General features: G+C 44.0%; 2 protein-coding genes across 2 annotated transcripts in view; one reads left to right on the top strand and one right to left on the bottom strand.

Moving 5' to 3' along the window:
• Nucleotides 1-1,494: 1,494 nt before the first annotated feature.
• Nucleotides 1,495-18,127, top strand: part of LOC131884324 (uncharacterized) — a 23,304-nt gene continuing 6,671 nt past the window's right edge. Inside the window, exons 1-10 of the mRNA XM_059232065.1 lie at nucleotides 1,495-1,653; nucleotides 1,856-2,278; nucleotides 12,500-12,652; nucleotides 12,996-13,235; nucleotides 13,303-13,752; nucleotides 13,834-13,946; nucleotides 14,021-14,222; nucleotides 14,293-14,549; nucleotides 14,611-15,463; nucleotides 16,601-17,065. Of these exons, the coding sequence (XP_059088048.1) occupies nucleotides 1,939-2,278; nucleotides 12,500-12,652; nucleotides 12,996-13,235; nucleotides 13,303-13,752; nucleotides 13,834-13,946; nucleotides 14,021-14,222; nucleotides 14,293-14,549; nucleotides 14,611-15,463; nucleotides 16,601-17,065 (3,073 nt within the window). The 5' untranslated portion in view covers nucleotides 1,495-1,653; nucleotides 1,856-1,938. The remainder of the gene's footprint in view (nucleotides 1,654-1,855; nucleotides 2,279-12,499; nucleotides 12,653-12,995; nucleotides 13,236-13,302; nucleotides 13,753-13,833; nucleotides 13,947-14,020; nucleotides 14,223-14,292; nucleotides 14,550-14,610; nucleotides 15,464-16,600; nucleotides 17,066-18,127) is intronic.
• Nucleotides 6,624-8,294, bottom strand: LOC131884326 (uncharacterized). Its single transcript, XM_059232068.1, has 3 exons — nucleotides 7,264-8,294; nucleotides 6,940-7,197; nucleotides 6,624-6,853 (listed from the first exon to the last, which is right to left on the bottom strand). The coding sequence occupies exons 1-3, from the start codon at nucleotides 7,834-7,836 to the stop codon at nucleotides 6,704-6,706; spliced, it is 981 nt and encodes a 326-aa protein (XP_059088051.1). The 5' UTR covers nucleotides 7,837-8,294; the 3' UTR covers nucleotides 6,624-6,703.

Below are 18,127 nucleotides of genomic sequence, written 5' to 3'. Positions count from 1 at the left end.
TGTAGACCTAATCAAATGATTAACATAAGGGCCAGAACTCTCCATACTCAGTGCAGTGAGTGAATATATCTAACCTTTATGCTCTATTTGCAAGTATGAGAAGAAGAGACACTTCCAAATCAGCCCGATGAGAAGAATTTCTTGAGGCTTGACAGTTTTCGTTCAACTTTTAAAACCGATGCCTGCCTATAGCTTCAATCAGACCTGATTGTACAGATTTGTTGATTTTAACAAACACACATAGAAAATTTCTTATTCTAGGTCCTAAAATCGTAATTGCTGGATTTTTGCATGTGAAAAATGAATAATTTTCCTTACTTCGCCCTCGCCCGAGGCTTCTTTGTCACGACATAACCATTTTATGACCAATAACTTGCGAGGAATAAAGGCTTAAGATTATGACGAGAATTGCAGTAGTGTGGAAATTAAAAATTCAACAGTAAAGTAAACAAAAGGGACGATGCTCCAAGAAATCGAGAAAAATTTGCATTACAAAAATGAACATCTCAATTAGCTTACCGAATTTCAAACAAATCCCAATTATTCATCAACTGAATTCAGTTGGGTAGGTTCAGCAATTCATCTTTTATTTGTTGCGCGGGAATTAAGTATTCACCCCGTTTATTCCCTTCTGGTTCTTGGATAAGAAAATGCTCTCGCAAAAGCTAACTCTTTCATTTAACCAGTTAGAGGGAAATGAACGAAAAGAAGGTGATAACGCCACAAATCAAATTCGCCCCCCCCCCTCATAATATCTTTCATTCAAAACTGCTCATCCGTAATGCTATCAACTTTCAAGGGCTAGCTAGTTCTAGTGAGTCACTTCGAAAGTACATATCTATCAACTCAACAAGCATTTCGGGAATTTATCAGTATTGTTCTTCTTCTTTTTGGTGTTCCATCCGCGATGTTCATTATCTTGGGCATTTCCCATTTCGATGAAATGTTTCTTGTACATGTACTATTGGTTGGACGTACGGACAACCTGGACAAACCAGAGCTCCAGAGCAGTGAGTGGTGGGTGATTGGTAAGTAACTGAGTGAGTGGGTGCTCTTTGGGTAGGTAGTGCACGTGACGCTGGCCCGTGGATCCGTTCTTCATCCTCCATGGAAACGATCGAAACCCACCTTCCATGGAATTTGTGTGAGACTTCCATCCACTAAGCCCTTCGCTTCGAGCATGATACTCGAACCCTAGATCTTTGGATGGATGGAGGAAGAGCTGAAGAACTGCCAAAAGGTCGGCGGCGTTCATCTTTGGAAGAAGCCGCGTATTCGTCGTCACCGTGCTCACCTCTCTCACTCTCACCAAGTGAGCAGTCAAACGGACTGAACCAATGCCTCGTCCAGCCCTCCCCCACCTCCACCTCCGAGCCTCTCTTCCCACAATCCTCCTGTGGATCAACCAGGACCAAAGCTACTTCAGCTACCACTATTACTGCGACGACGTCGTCAACGAGAACGAGGAGAAGGAGGAGGAGGAGGTGGAATTTGCATTCAAGTGGATTCATTTGAACACAAGAGCAATCAAGAGAAGTTGGGAGACGGAAAGTCAAGAAATTGGACGTGAACACAAGAAATCTCATTCCATTCGGCTTGGTTGTGGAATGAATCCTCTTCTGTGGTTTTAAGCATGTGTGAAACATACAACAGGTGAGGTGGTTTAAGATCTACCTGTACCAACATCGTCGAACGCATCAGCTACTCTGACAGTGTAGCCTTGTCATTTACGTGACCTTGGCGCGTTATTAAAGAAATTGTGATAGAAACGGCCGTGAGGGATGACAAAACATCTCGTTGAAGTCACCTGTTAGTGGATGGAATTGATTGTTCTCTATTTTTGTCTTCAATTCAGATTCTGGCCCTTGATAGCGTGAGATATGTGAGCCACCCTGATCGAGAAACACGTGACCTCTCCCAGAGAAACTCGTTGACACCATGACCAAATCCAAATTGCGGCTTTTGAGCCAGAAGAAGAGCAGCAAGTGCTCCAACCAACAACTCTTGGCCTTTGGGTTGGCCTTTGTAGTGATTTACGTGCTGTGTTCAGCCAGTGCTCAGGAGCTGAAACCTGACCCCACATGTGTGTGTGATCCCCTCTGTCAGATTTATCCTAATGAGTTGCAGCCCAATTCCTGTGAGCTGCAAGTACCTCGAAGTGATTGCCCGTGTTGTCGGGTTTGTGCGGGTGAGGCGGGTGAACCCTGTCATCCTATTAGTCAACCTTGCGATGCATCCCAAGGTTTGGAATGTCAGCCTGACTCGAAAACTTGCCAAGGTAAGCCTATTGTCTATCCTGGAGCTTACCCGGTGTTGTTCTCACCTTCAGATTTATGTTGTTCGGGCATGACACTAATGACAATCATTTCTTTTCCCACATTGTACGTACATCTATATTTGTATGAATCCCTCTCTCCCTTGTAATCCACATCGAATCGATTTTCCTGATATGTCCCTAAATCTGGTCCAATGTCAAGTCACCCCAAACTGGGAAGAACGAGTTCTCAAAAACACGTCGAAAGATGTCTCCGGCACCCTCATTTCCTGAAATCCAATGTTTACGGCTGAGATATCTTGCCTCCATTCACATATGGCGAGTTTGGATGCCATGAAATCATATGAGATTTTACACGCCCTCTGACGCCACCATCTTGCGACCAATCCAAGGTGCAAGAGTGTAGACAACTATTATTCATGCCGGGTTTTGTGAGGGCATGAGGGCAAACACATATGAGTTGTAGGCATGGTGTCTGTGCTGGGCTATCTCATGTCATGGCCAGGTCTCTGCTTGGCTACTCGACTGCTGGAGTAATATCCAACCAATGACTGAATGAATATGATACTTTCTCTTGAGAAAAAAAGGCCCGTGAAGACATGTTCAATGTCTATGTTATCTTCAAAGAACATGTTGGCCAATAAGTGTCTGAGCTTCAGTCATCAAGAACATCAGTGATATTGCAAGCGAATGACGTTTGCAAACACAAAGTCATCTTTCCAGGCCTTTTAACAGCTTTGTTAAGATTTCCGAATTGCAAGAGAGCTTCAGGGAAATTTAGGGTCGGATGGCAGGAAATTGGTTTATTTTATCAATCATGGTTGGTTGGAATGCATACGTACATGTAGTTTATACTCTTACGACCGAATTCTTGATTCATTAGTGCGATACTTTGGGAAACGTTCTGGTTTTGCCACTTCCTCCGATAGCTTTCGCCAAACCTTTGATTCTTGGCGGATATCTTAGGATCCTTTTGGTCGGATCTTGAAATGAAATAAAATGAAATGAAGAACTCAAGGCACTTGCTTCTTTGGCAAGTTCTCGAAAACTTCCGACGACCATCGATGGATGCATTCATTGATAACGCCAAAAATGGCATCCAATTTTCCTTTTGTGTTAGGACCAAGGGCAACTTTGGAGGAACGGATGAGAAGCGATGCAATGATTTTCAAAGTCATGGCCAATAACAATGCCATGGCTGTAAATCTGATGATAATACGTTATTGGTTGTGGACATTTTCTGCTCCATTGCAACAAGTGATTTAACACGGAGAGACACCAAAGCGGGCAAAATACCGGAGAATTTCTCGTGTCCGATGGATTGATGATCAATAGACTTACGATCAGATACGAGACAACACACATGCACATACTCAAGAACACTCACATTCTTACTCATCAATGACAGTGTGTCTTCATCAACCATCTGACGAACCAATAGTTGTTGTATTCGACAGTAGGAAGGCGTTCCCAAAGCTCTCAAGCTTTTAGTGAAACGAAAGGCAAGCAATACTTCGGTCGGGCCCAAATCAATGGAACTCTGAAAACTCGTTTAAATGGATTCCATGCCTTCAATTGTGCCTCATGATTCGTCAGAACCTTGATACCTCATCCTGTTTTATGAAGAGCATTCATTCTAATGGAGTGCTTCGGGAACTGAGATTGGAAGTTGGAATGAGTAGCGGCAATTTGTACCTCCAACGGGATTGTGCCCTATTGAAACCGTTGAGGGTTGTATGAACTAATTAGCAATATGACTGGACCAAGTTGAACTTGAATGCAGGATCCGAAGTTTCATCCGACACGGATCTTTCGGCTCTATCTGATAACTTTTGAGACACTTGGAACTGCAATGGTAGTTCTCGGAAGAGGGGGTGTGAGTATATTGCCGTACCATTACTCGACGAGCCAGGAGTTCAGGTGCCCAAGTCCAAAATCAAACCATGCGAGTGGTACCGTACTTCGTTCTGTGGTGATGGGTGATTCATCATAAGGGGAATGATATTCATTCAAACCCTTGTGATATATGCCCACGCCAATTCTCTTGAAGCTCAAGGATTTTCCTGGATTTTGAGAGACCTTCAGTGAGTCTGCCATGGAATCCCAACTATCCATTCATCCCTATAGCCAGAGAGTGATTTCTCGACGCCTCCAAGACTGTTGTCTCCCCAAGAGATGCCAAGAAAATGGACATATGTCCAAGTTTTTCTCGTCGATGGCTCATCTCTGCTTGGAAACGAAAGTTCACTCCGCCCACCTTCGTCACGCCTCCTCACTCATGAAACGTGACAAGACTCCGTGATTTCGCCGAGCTGACAATGGCCATGCATACAAATTTGACTATCTGTTCAGTAAAGAGCGTAAGAAAGGAGTGAGACCGTTCAGATCTCTTCCTTCATGGTTGCTTGTGGCAATGCCGACAATGCCGACACTTTCCCGAGAGGTGGAGGTGAGATCATGGACTGAACAGCAGGGTGGATAATCGAAAATTTGGACACCCGACATTCTGAGCGATCGAGATGAAAAGTTGCTTGGCCATCATGGTCTTGAGTTACCTGGAGGTCTTTATTGCATGCAGTTTTCCTCTTCGTATCTAAAGTTCACATTATGTGTTTGAGAAATCAACAATGCAAGCCAACATTCAAATACCTTTCGGCAAATTGTCCAAGGATAATTGATACTACTTTCTTCTCCACTTTGCTCCAATGCTCATAAATATGGAAATAAATGCGTCATATGCGCGTGCTACATTGCTGCAATTGGCATCAAACATTTCGTCAAAGAGGTATTACGCAAGATAGTTGGCAAGACCCTTCGGCATTCCGTTGGAATCAGAGGGACTCTTCTCAAGCATGGCAATAATTGTCCACGGTAATTTGATATATCAGAGTTGTCTGTGTCGATTCAAAGATGTAAACGGGGTTACATTTGTGGCCATACCGATTTTCCCCTCGATGGTGGGATTTGAACTCACAGCCTTGGCTTCTCTAATGCCTTAGACTCCTCCAATTTTTTACTCCAATTTTTGACTCGGATCACTTTAGGCTATCTAAATGAACCATTTGACCGTGCTAATGGAAAACACCTGATTTTGTATTGCATCTACATACACTTTTACTCGCACTTACTTCATCTGCAGCAACGAATAATTCTCCCCTATGTGATCATTAAAAAAAAAAGAAATTCCGCTCTGAAGAGCTCAATTGGCTTGCCGGGCTCTTTGGCCTGCCCTAGTGTTATTTTCGACATGAAGACAAAAGTGTGATGAAATCAATGTGCTCTTGCTACAGTACGTTTGCAAATATCTACGTAGCTCGTCCTTGATTGGCGCTGGCCCTCTGACTTCCTCATGCCGAAGCAAGAATAGAGTGACGATGGCACCCTGCAGGACTCCTCGTTTTAGGATTACGTAGCGTACGGAGCCGAAGATGGAACTCTTTGTATCCTGAACTACCAGGAAACCCTTCATCTACTTGTGACAACCTAAAGAACCGCAGTTCACTACCCACATTGACTTCGTTCTTTGAGAGATCTAAATGGTTGCTACGGTAAGAAAAGCCCGATTTGAACTTGGTGATGAAGAAAGAGGAGGAAGAGGATCGTGGTAATGCTTCTTCATTCTAGTCGTGCAAGACAATTGAGCCTCACATCGTGGAAGTGAATGTACCTTCATGTATGCAAGTTTTGCTCAAGTTGGCTAGAGTAACGTTGTGGGATGCCTTTGCATCAGTACGTTGGTTGTGTGGGTATACACCTAGATATGTATACCCAAAGCTTTTCCTCCATGTGCCCATGGGATATAAAGTCACTGGTTGGGAGGATTTCAATATAACGGTGTCAACAGATATGGATTCATCTCCTTTTGAGGGTAACCCAGGTAATTGGATTGTTCGATCTCAAGGAGGTTGAAGGAAGGAACTTGCATGGTTCGCTAACGGATTGTAGAACGATATTTGATAGCGTACACGTAAGGACGGTGGTCAAATTGCAAAATATCAAGTGCTAATTGACCAGCAATGACCAAGGCTGGCAGCCGAATAAAGGGCGAAATGTCAAGATAGTTGTAATCGAGTACCGCTTCAAGTTCGATTTATGGTTATCGCCATATGAAGCGCACGAGATCTCAAGACTGCAAGTACGGAAAGGTTAGGTACGTACATCATGACACAAGTTGTCCAATTTGACCTATTATGTTATCTCCAAGGTGCACAATGAATGAAATATCTTGCAACACTCGGCCAGCTTTTGTCAGTAGGGCTTGAAGATCTCGATAAATTTGTTTTTCAATGCCTTCAATTACCTGCTTAGCCAAAAAGGGTTGTTGCTAAGACGGATGACGAAGCAAAAAATAAATCAAGCCCAATTCGGTTTGCTTTTGATATGGTTTACTAAATTTTGGTTTGAGGTTGATTGAGCTTTTGAAGCATGTTAAACTTTGGAGTCCTCGAGCTCTTTGACAACGTTCTTGTACTGAAGGGTTCTTGTATCATTCAAAATATCATCTTGGATTGGATATCCAACGGGAAAATAATGTTGCGAGTACATTGAGCTTCTCCGGCTCAGTGGCGTTGGCGGGATCTGCAATCATAAAGTTGCCATTTCAAGCCTCCAATCTCTCATCTCAAACTCCATCTGCCCACATGTGAGCTTTTACCGAAACTTACACTGCAACTGCCGTTAGGTTGCTTCAAAATGGAGTGCGTGGGATATGCCATCTGGAGGCGGAGCATCATTTCGCGTTGTTCCAATTCCCGGAATTCGATCTTGAAGCAGACGGCTGAGCCCATAAAGAGCACACTGGCAATCATGGACAAGCCCACGCCGATCCAGGCTATGATGTACGACCACCCCAGAGTAAAGGCCGTCGCGTCTTGCAGTATCTCGGGCCAAGACAGAAAGAACCCGAGGCGTTCGTCATGGACCTAAAGTAGGCCCCAAAAATGAGATTCAGCAGAAAGTCAGTCAGTTCAATAACAGGGCGGTCTCACCTTCTCCAGTTCATAGAACTTGGCCCAATGCCATAAGCCCATTCCGGCTCCCCCGCTCATACTGGCGAGGAGCAAGACAATGGCCGTCGAGATCAAGTGGTCACCGGAGGCCTTCCAACAGCCTAGAAGTCCGGTAACGCAGCCAATGCCCATCCACATGAAATACAGGCAAAAGGCGGCAATTGAAGATCGGGCTAAGTGGAACCATGTCTCCGCATGAGAAGTCAGTCGTGCAGGTAGTAGCCCGTACTCCAAGAGCTTGACATAGTAATCAATGTTGGCACACCACTCCTCGACAGGGTTCAAATACAGGTCACTATAGGGAGGCTTCTCTTCATGCGGAAAGCACACCCTGAACATGCCTTGGACCCGGTCGAAGTACTCAAAGTCCTCCTCGAAGTGCTTCAAGAGCCTGTGGTCTTCTTGAAGCGGCAATTGAGCCCTGAGGAACGCCCGATCCACGGAGATATGTTGCCAGTTATCCGTCGAAAAGGCAATGGATAAACAGGCCACTGAACACATGGCGGCCATGGCCGCAAAGCACAAGGAAAACACACTACAATATTGGGACATAGTTGAAGAGAAATCTCACTGCAATTCTTTCATGAATGGGGAAGGGGGTTTGAACCTGCCCTTCTGAGAAAAAGCAACTCCCAATCACTGCTCAGAGAAACAAATGGATGGTTTGAGGTGGCCAAGACAGGTAGCTGGAATGGTCGGGGCAGCGCTGGTCAGCCTCCTGACCTGTGGACGTTGCTATGGGCATTCAATGAGCACCATTTCTGCCACTATTGCAACTACCTGTTGGTCGCCCTTAACGCCTTTTTTTAATTGACATCTTGGTCTGCCACCGTTGAACGTTGGATGAACCACTCACAGAGATCTCGAGACATATTCGCGTCTCATTTGGATTTGGTAAACTAATTCAATCCTGTGATCAGAATGCTCTGACCAAGCCAACTCTGAATGGCTGAATGAGACCTTGAAAATGGAATGTCGGAATTGGCTTCTATGTACTCGTATGTACGTATGGCCATGGCCTGGCACGTCATGTTCAAAGTATTGTTTTATGACCAGGATTTATTCCACGGTTGATTTTGTCGAAAACTATGCGTTCCCAATGACGCCTGCCTATGTACGTACTTACAGACTTGCTGCTGGCTTCATTTCTATCCGTTTCAGTGCTCGTGGTGAAATGCTAAGTAGTATGAAATGCCATAAGTACCCAGGTCCACTAGTGGTTGAACCAATCTCATTGCCATAAACGCGATTGGACGCAAGAAGGTTTGGAATCTTTATGAATTACTGAACACGTCTCTTCCTCATCACTTGTGGACTAGGCAATCATGAACACTGATTGGTCCTGGTCTCCCTGTGATGTTCCTACATTTTGGAGGAATGGTGGCAATCAGTTGTTTCGGACAAACTAATGCGTGTGGAAATGAACACCTCTGTAGGTATCGGCCATTGATCTTGTTCAAGTCTGTCGACTGCATTCGTCTTAATTGCAACAATTACCCTCAAAAGGCATGATATGTGTAATTGTCAACGGACTATAGTTCGATATTGTATGTTCTTCAATCAATGAAAGATAAGGAACTTTTCTGCTTCTTCATCTCCAATCTTTGAATTCCATTTTCCATTGTCAAGCAAAGATGGAAAAATCTATCCCAATAGCTGGATGATTTCACTTCGCTGTCTGGGAAAGATTGAAACAAAACGATAGAACACACACCAAACAGGTTTTCATAAATCTCCCAGGTTTGACCAAATTCCAAAATGGAGCCTGACAATGGGAAAAGAATCATCACTGACTAAACTTCGATGTTTCATCCCAGGCATTAGTTCTCCCACCCTTGAGGACAGAAGAACTGGTATTTAATCAAGTTAACCGAATCCGACCCCATATGATGTCATTCAATCTGAGATTGCAAAATGCAAGTCTCGCGTGCCGAGAATACGTAGATGGCAAATGTCAATTCATGGCAAACCTTTGCCACACTAGTCTGACTGCTGCATATACGTACAAGACATATGTATAGACGACAAGCCCAGGAGAAATTAATTTCCTCTTCAGAAGCGCTCCTTCTCCAGAAAAAAATCCCGTCAAAATCGATCCATCATCCCTCTCAGCATCTTGCCGAGCAGATCTTGGGACTGACTATTCCAGCCTAAATTAGGATTAGGTACGCCTCACTGGAGAAACTAGGACTCGTCTTGTTTCTCAAGATTCGATTGCGCCACTTCTTTTTGAGTGGATTCGCTTCGACGATTTCGCGAGAGAATGTGAGAAAAAGAAGGGGGAGACGGAGGATTTCGAAAGTGCGATTCTTCATGCACGTGACCCGCAAGCTCAATTGAGCATATATAATAGTTATGATAGAGGGTAATACAGTGACGACGACGACGACGAGGACACTGATTAATGTAGTCAAAGCAAAGGGGACTCGAGAAGATCCGCATGGTCTGGTTTTTTTTTTTAGAAAGTGAAACCACTTGTGATCGTCGTTATCGTCATCATCATCATCTGTTCGACAATACAGTGGTGCACTTCAAATCGTCATTCACATGTGCCCAAGGCTGATGAGAACCCAAAGATAGAGGAGGCCCAGGTGCGACAACGTGATTGCAATTGTATGCTTGTGTCTTTCTTGTTTTCTCTCGATTTCGATTATGGCTCATCGTTTGGCTTTGTACGCCAACCTTCTTGACTTGGCCACGAACCATCGAAGAATGGTAATTCATGGTTATGAGTGCGATCTCCTGGATGATGGACCCCTGTCTGATTGTAGGGATTCGACCTCGGACACACGTGTTGTTTCCTTGAATGCACTTGGATAGCGCTATAAATAGAGAATTGGCCTTTTGGAAACGAGGGGTAGAATCGAGATTAACCCCTATAGTTCGGGACCCTATTCCATATTTATATGAATCTTTGAGTAAGCAGATGTGCTTAACTGAATTCGTTCAAATGGTTTTGATGCAAACAGTGCTTGTGTTATTATTATGTTTATTCATCTTTTTTGAGAGGTTATGATGTCCCTTTCTTTTTTAATGTATATCTCGCGACTGAATAAGTAATTTGTTGTCAGGAATAGGTTTTTTTTACCAACATTAGAGTCCATGTCATGATTAGAGAGAGAGGGGGGGGGATTGCAATCGCGCGTTTCATAGATTTTTTTGTTATTATATGCCTATTTCAAGCATGTTTGTTCACGTGGCGATTTCCTCTGCCTGTTTTGAGTCCTTTTGGGGATATATTAAGCTCAATTAAGCGTGCATAATTGCATTTAGAACTCAGAGGTAAATTGAATTACTTGCCATTTTATTGACAAACCTATTGGAGTTTATATACTACAAAGAGAAATTGCGACTTACGAAAAATTACCTATCGGCGACCCTGCGCAGGGAAAACATATGCACGTGTACAATTATGCTCAGAAAAAGTTCAACATTTATTTGAATTTGCTTGTTTATTTGCGCAAAAGCTATTCCAGAATTGAGCCAGGGAACAAAGTGCGATGTCAAAAGCACATGGAACGCGATTTTTTATCGAATTGTGTTGACCAGCTTACCAAATCATTAAAAATGAATAAGCTTACATAAGGTGTTGTGTTGTTTGTCTACTCTGTCATCCTACCGTTTTAAATTAGATTCGAAAAGCAATCTCAAGAATAGTTAGCTCCTTGCGGACATAACCTATGGTTTTAGGGTTTTGCTAGTGTTGTATAGAAAAAAGATTTCTTGAATGAAAATCAAAATCTTGAAAAATCTGTGAACCTTTTGAAAATGTCAAGTGGAAAAGATTGAAGGACCTTGGGTCTAAAGACAGCCTTAACCTTATCTGGTCTTGGTAAATGCCTTGTTTCTTAATATTGGCTCAAAATTGCGGCATGCCTTTTACCACACTGCAATTGATGGTTTTATATCACCTGATAAAAAAGCAGTAAACAGCGAAAAAAGTTAGTCTAAAAACAACAGTTTGGAAAAAATATCAAATATTGCCCTCATCTCTAGTCATAAAAATATTAGGCTTATTTAAAACCAGGGTGAAGTTTCAGCAACTCGCCAATGTTGGAATAACTCTGAAAGGTTGATAACTTGATAACGTAATTAGTTTCAAAATCCACATTTTTTTAGCATGTTTGAAATGTCTTGGAAAGGTTAATAACCTTCCTTTTTTTCGTTGTTTTTGCGGACTTCCTTACCGCTACTGGTAATGGAAGTTCTATTTCTCATATATTATTTGGTCGACCAACGAATTAGAGTTGGCAGATATGGCTAGCCATTGAATATGGATAGGATTGATCAGGAATTTTAGTCAAAAACTTGTCCAAGTCTGACTCCCTGCGAATATTTGAGGGCAACAGATTGAACAATGACTTTATTTAGAAACAATATTTTGTTTCATGATTTGGACAGATTTAGTCATCCTATCACTTGTGCTTTCAACAAACAAACACATGGGATGCTTTTATGGAAATGAGCTTCTTATCATTTTGTGAAGACCTTGCTTACTCCATTGAAACCTAATGGACAGGTCCGCTTACATTTGAGGGTCCTCAAAGTCAAATCTCAAAATGTCCGGGAAAGCGCATTTACAGAATAGAACATTGGCCTCAACCTTAAAAAAGACCCCCCTCTGTCCGCTCAAAGTGGTTGAATTTGTAGAGATATCTACTTGCATTTACGTCTTAGTATACTTACCTCAATAACTTGAAATAGTTGCTTCATCTGACGTTCTTTGCAGTATCTGCTTAGCTCTGAATATATAGACCAATCATCCATTGGTCCATTCCAAGACATTAATTGTAGGTGTAGCATGTTCCCTTTAAACCTTGGTGGAATACTACTCCACACGCATTCACACACAAGGGCTTAAATCATCAGGCATAATTGATTATGCACAGCTTTTTTGCCCACAAGGATGTATCTGACTGAGAACCAAATTACGGTTTGAAGCCAAGTTTCAAGATTTGCTCAGATTGCCCATTTATCACATCCTAGTTGAGTATGTTGATTTTCCTGGTGTGACTTGTCCAAGCCCTTGAACATTTATTTCCCCTCTCGTTTTGCCTTGACTGATTCATACTATAGTAGATTTGACCAGTCTTGCAGACCAACTGGTTTCCCACAGGGCCCTCTGACATGAAACTAAACCTACGATGTCTCCTTAGCCTGAGGCTCATTCAGATCATGTTTTTAACGCTTCTCTGGCACTTTTTTCCTCTTCCAGTGGGCAATGTGACCGTTTGTAACTTTGAGGGAGAAGTTCACCCCATGGGTCACAGGTTTGCCACTTCGAACTGCGAATTGATGTGCCATTGTATGGAGAATGGAGCCACGGTCTGCTCGCCGATGGAATGCAGACCAGGATTCGTCAGGTCCGGTAGGTTTGAGTTCCTCCTTCTTAGAAAATGGTCGAGCATACGCGAGGTCGATACTTTTTGCCATTAGACCCGAAATGGTCCACCAAAACTTGGTCAAATGTTAGAAGTCAGAGCCTCAGAGCGTGAAGCAGTAGCAGAGTTCTATTTTGCTCGAATATGGATGGATGCCTCAGGTGAAGACTGATTGAGGTGGACAGAATCACTTTGACCAGAGGCTAATTCCTAATAGTATGCTCTTGACCTGCCTTGAGATCAACTCGGGAAATGCAGATTCATATTTTTTTTTTGCCAATATATTCATAACTTCAGGTACATTTTTTTCTTCCTTATTATGATTATTAGGAACACAAGACGACGATCCGTTTTGTTCAGAGTCATCTGTGGATCCGGATAATGAGTGTTGTTCTTTGGTGCGTTGTTCCACCTCACCCCCGTCAGATTTGATCTTAGACCAGAAGGTCTCGGGAACCCAGAACAAATTTTCCGTTGAAGAGGCCCCACCTTCATCGTCATCGTCATCGACGTCGTCGTCGTCCACTTCCTCCCGAGAAGGATTCATCGTTGAATCAACTCCTCAGACCGGTAGGAAAACATCATTGTGGGTCAACTGAGTGGAATCCATTTTTTTATTGTGATTCCCGCGTTCTAGGTCGGATTTTGTTTCCAACGTCTGCCAATGAACCGTCATCACCTTCAACCACAACTATCACAGTGTCAGAGACTGACGAGCCCATCACCCTAACCGACTTGTTCGAGTCGTCGACCCAATCGGATCAGAATGCATCCTCTGGTCCCGCGGAACCTGCGTTGGTGCGACCCCCGACATACCAAGGTGTCAACCTGGAGTTCCTCCAGATTACGCCCACCTCGATCCAAGTCCAATTCCCTGGGATCACGGGCGGTAATCTCATGTATGTCGAGGAACGGCTCTATCGCGGTGGAAAATCCAGCCTTCACTCAGAGACTCCGTGGGAGAACGCGATCATCTTGGAAGGCAACAAGATCTTCACCCTCACGGGCATGACTCCTGGCACCAGATATCGCTTGCGTTGGCAGACCCCCGATCGTCAATACCCGGATGTGATGGTGTCAACCCATTGTGAGAATTTGAAAAGTCTGTTGTTATGCCAGTAGGAAGCGTGGTTTTGAGAGGGCGGGATTCTGTTTTCCATCTTTTTAGCTTACAATGCCAAACAACCCAAAGTGATTATCACCGGCAAGACCTTCGACAGTGTGACTCTGTCGTTCGACCATTTCGCTCCGGATGACTACCAATATGGTTATGTTGCCATGGTATGTATGCATTGGTATTTCGCCAACAAGGTTGATCAACGGCAATTGTCATATCTTATAAATGCAATTTTCAGTACAAGGAGAGGAAAGAAGGGAGTCGTTGGCAAAGCCAAGAGGGAATGGGGACGGCGGATTTGAATGGTTTCGACCTTCCTTCAATAACCATTCGAGGTCTTGAACCCAACAAGAAGTATACAGCCAGGATTGCCATCTACGAAGATTTCTCCCTCCGAAGCTTTGGCAAATCCACGGGAACCATCGATTTTGTCACAGATTGTACGTCTCAAGTTGGCTGACAATCAATTGTCTCTTAATGATGATGATGTTTTTTTTTCGAATATTTCAGTGGGATGCATGCACGAGGGATTAAGTTATCCGGTGGGAATCTTTACTTTGGGTTGTGAAGCCACATGTCAATGCAATCGAGATGGCTCTGTGGCTTGTAGTGATCGTTGTGAACCTCCTCTCCATCGATCCGGAGCTTGGGCCAATGATCCACTCTGTGTGGAACAATTCGTGGATGGGGATGACTGCTGTGTGGTGATCACTTGCGCCGGGAACGCTGAGGGCGAGAACCCCGAAGGTCCTTGTAGTGGAATCACAGTAAGACAATGGACGTCATGTGGAGAATGAGCCATGAATTAATGAACTCCGTTGATTTTAGTGTGGTCCAAATGCCGAATGCCGCCATGAAGTATTTCGAGGGGAGCAAGCGGCCGAAACCATTTGCGTTTGCAAAGATGGCTTCACCGGGGACCCCGATAGTGAAGTGGGCTGCTCGACGGCCAACAGGCTCGGTTCAAATCCCTCCTCCGCCTCTCTTGGACAGAATGGGACCCAATCGGGTTGTCTCGAAAAAGGCAACTTCTTCACCGTGGGCGAGGAATGGGCCGATGGTTGCGAGTACATGTGCTCGTGCTCCGAAAAACTGGAGGTGGTTTGCCAACCAAGGTGTAAACCATTGCCTGTGGCCACCGAGGAGAAATGTGAACTTCGACCTGACACCGAGGACGAATGTTGTAAGGTCATGTATTGTCCGGATCCCAGTGCGATTGGGGATCAAGATCTAAAACCAGTGGCTTTGCCATTTGATGGTTGTGAGTTCAAGAATGAGTCCTACAACCAAGGCGAGCGGTTCTATGATGGATGTGAGCAGCAGTGTCAGTGCATGGGTTACGGGGATATGGTTTGTTTGTCCCGATGCCCGCCCACGGCTCCGGCTCCCGGGCAAAATTGTTACACTCTTCCGGATGCTTCCGACCCTTGTTGCAATATCACTGTGTGCGACAAGCCCATTTTGGACCCATCCCAAAATGTGGCCAAAGAGGATATCACCATTGAAGAGGTGTTGAAAGACGGGAGTGCAATTGGTTCTACCACTCAAGTTCCATCATTAGAGGACATTGTGACTGAGACAGAGAACTTCGATGAACTGTCCGTCACAATTGAGGGAATCACCAATCCACTCAAGGAAGCTCGAATTGTGAACGCCCCCGAATTTGCCCAACTCATCCCAGGTAAGGTCATCACTCACCAGAAATATCCAATCATTTAGAGACCCCAGATTTGTTACGATACCACATAAAGAGGTTACCGTCTTCATGCTCTGTTCCTTTTAACACGCTCCCTCAAGTTTATGGTATATCTAAACCACCCCGGGGCTCTGTTTAAATGTTGCTTTTCATCATGATTTCACAAACTGTATAGTGAGGCAACCTAAGTCCAGTGATGCATAGGAATCTCAGAAACTAATCACATCATTATCTTCACACCTCCCTTCTCCCTGAAAAACAACCATCGAATAGCCTCTGCCCGTTTCTCTCGTTCCCTTCCCACCACCTCTTCAGTTACAGGGGTGGTGTCGGCCACGCCCAGCTCGGGGTGCGTCTACAATAACTTCCCAGTTGCTGTGGGCGAGACTTTTCATCAAGGCGTGTGCTATCTCACTTGCACTTGCCTTGACACCGGGACCATCACTTGTCGGAAACGATGTTCCAATATCCGATTTCCACACGAACGATGTGTCATGATCCAAGATCCACGGGATGATTGCTGCTCCATTCCCCAATGTGAAGAGCAACACGAGGAGGATCAAAAGTCATTCGTGGATGTGTTCCTTGTGAACAACCACAAAGGCAGTTTTGTGGAAAGCTTTGTTCCAAAGCGAGATGTGACACGCCCAGGAAGCCATGGGGAGAAACAGGTCCTTGGTTCGTCACCGATCGAGGATGGAGGTAGTTGGATGATCTGAACCGTCCCATTTGTTTGGAAACCTGGTTGATGCACCTCACGTCACGAATCAGCTTGGGGCTTGGTGCCAAAACTTGCGTCCTCAATACCCTCCGCACATCCCTCATTTGCTAACTAACTCACGCACTAGCTTTACAACACTAGCTCACCTCTCAAAGCTAAGCCAAGAGTGTAGTCACTGATTTCTATCACTAACCTCAATACATAAGAGTGAACCGAGTTCTCGATTTGTTCTTTCCCTTGTAGTATTTGAGGTTGGTTCGTGATTCAGTTCTATCTCTTAGTTGACTCATTAGTCCCTAACCAATCACAAATGTGAAGTTTGTCCTGTGACGTAGTTTGGAGTGTGTCCGTTCTTTTGTCAAGAACACAATGAATGACAGTGTCTTTTGATATTGTTCCAGGACTCCCTTACACGGGTCTCCACTTGGGGGACTTCCCAAACTCTGCCAATAACGGAATTTCTGGGAAGATTTTCGCCCTCAACGAGACGGCTTTGTTGCTCCAGGACTTTACATATGATGGGAACGGTCCGGATGTGGTCTTTTTGGCTCAGACAGATTCATCTAGTGCCTTTCCAAAGGGATCGACTATTCTGCCATACCCGTTCAACGGGGAGTTTTTCGACTACGTTGACCGGAACGTCCCTATTTTGGGCGAGTTGGATGGAAGCCAGGGGCCCATTATTCTTCCCTTACCCCCGAAAGCAACCGTTGACCAACTGCAGAAACTGTCCATTTGGTCCAAGGCTTTGAATCAAAGTCTTGAGGACGCCATCTGGGTCCAGAGTCACGGTGTCCATTCTGACAGTCCGTCAACCACTGAGATCGCTGTGGAGGAGTCGGTACATTCTCAGGAAATCCACTTAGGTATGATTAATGATAACCAGGGGTCGGAAAAATAGTTTGTGATTTTGGTCAAAATAATTGTTTTGAAGTTACGAAAATAAGTCAAAGTGAGTTCCGAAAACGTAACGATAAGTGTTAATGTGTGTTATTTAAGGAAACAATTGGTTGATTATTATTTTTCGCGATCTTCTTTTCTCTTTGGGCTCAGTTCAATCCCAGATCTTTACCCTTGATCTGGTCCGTTGTAAAGGGATTTGCTGTTCTTAGATGAAGTTGACCTCTTACCAACGGTTTGAGGATGGATACCAAAAGACTCACCCATTTCCCTGGGCCTCTTGCCGGTCTTCAGTAGGGCCTTAGTTTTGGTTCTGACATCAAGACTGCTGCTCTCAATTGCATTTTAGAACGTTGTTTTGGTGGCAAACGATGGAAGGGTTACCATCCGCCTTCAGATTAGAATTATAGGGCTGCCACAAAGTACGCCGGCACTTAGAAATACAAATAGTTCTAAAACCTTATGAGATACATGCATCAAACCTTTTATGGTAATGTTAGAACTGCCATTAATCTTTCTTGTTTGTAAAATTATTCATTTGACCTCCTTTTGCACGGACAATTTGACTGATACGTTTTGAAACTCCATTCACTGTGGCAAGCACAGCTTTAATGGTGATATTTCCCAGGCAGCCTTTAATTCTCTTTCGAGTGCCTCCACATTTTTATATGATCTTTAGGAGCGCTTTTCCTCCAAAAGTTTGAGGCCAATCCAACTTGCCAATTTGAGCCACGGTGGATTTATAAGTACTGAAACTTATCGCCGGCGAACTTTGTAGCAACCCTGTAGATCATTTGCAGTACCGGGTGTCGAGGATAAGATTAGACACACAGTGTTTTCTTTCCAAAATCCTTGAATTCTTTCAAGGTTGCGTGAGTTTCATATCATTTTTTTGTCATTGTCCGCTCTTTTCATTTTTGTAAGCAAAAATACAAAAAAGTCAAAGCTGAAATCTATGAAAGCAAAAAGATAATCCATTGTAGCTTTGCTGTGTGCAGGATACACTTCTAAAGAAGTAAGTTGGAACC

This window comes from Tigriopus californicus, chromosome 7, assembly GCF_007210705.1.
Source record: "Tigriopus californicus strain San Diego chromosome 7, Tcal_SD_v2.1, whole genome shotgun sequence".
In the NCBI taxonomy this organism is placed as follows: domain Eukaryota; kingdom Metazoa; phylum Arthropoda; class Copepoda; order Harpacticoida; family Harpacticidae; genus Tigriopus; species Tigriopus californicus.
Note: the sequence above shows the minus strand (reverse complement) of the source record. Positions and strands in the feature narration are given on the sequence as shown.

Excerpts from the sequence above, each read along its gene's own strand:
- LOC131884326 (XM_059232068.1), bottom strand. The coding sequence starts at position 7,836 with ATGTCCCAATATTGTAGTGTGTTTTCCTTGTGCTTTGCGGCCATGGCC. Across the intron at positions 7,198-7,263 it reads AGTTCTATGAACTGGAGAAG|GTCCATGACGAACGCCTCGG; the intron begins GTGAGACCGCCC and ends GGCCTACTTTAG. Across the intron at positions 6,854-6,939 it reads AACCTAACGGCAGTTGCAGT|ATCCCGCCAACGCCACTGAG; the intron begins GTAAGTTTCGGT and ends TTATGATTGCAG.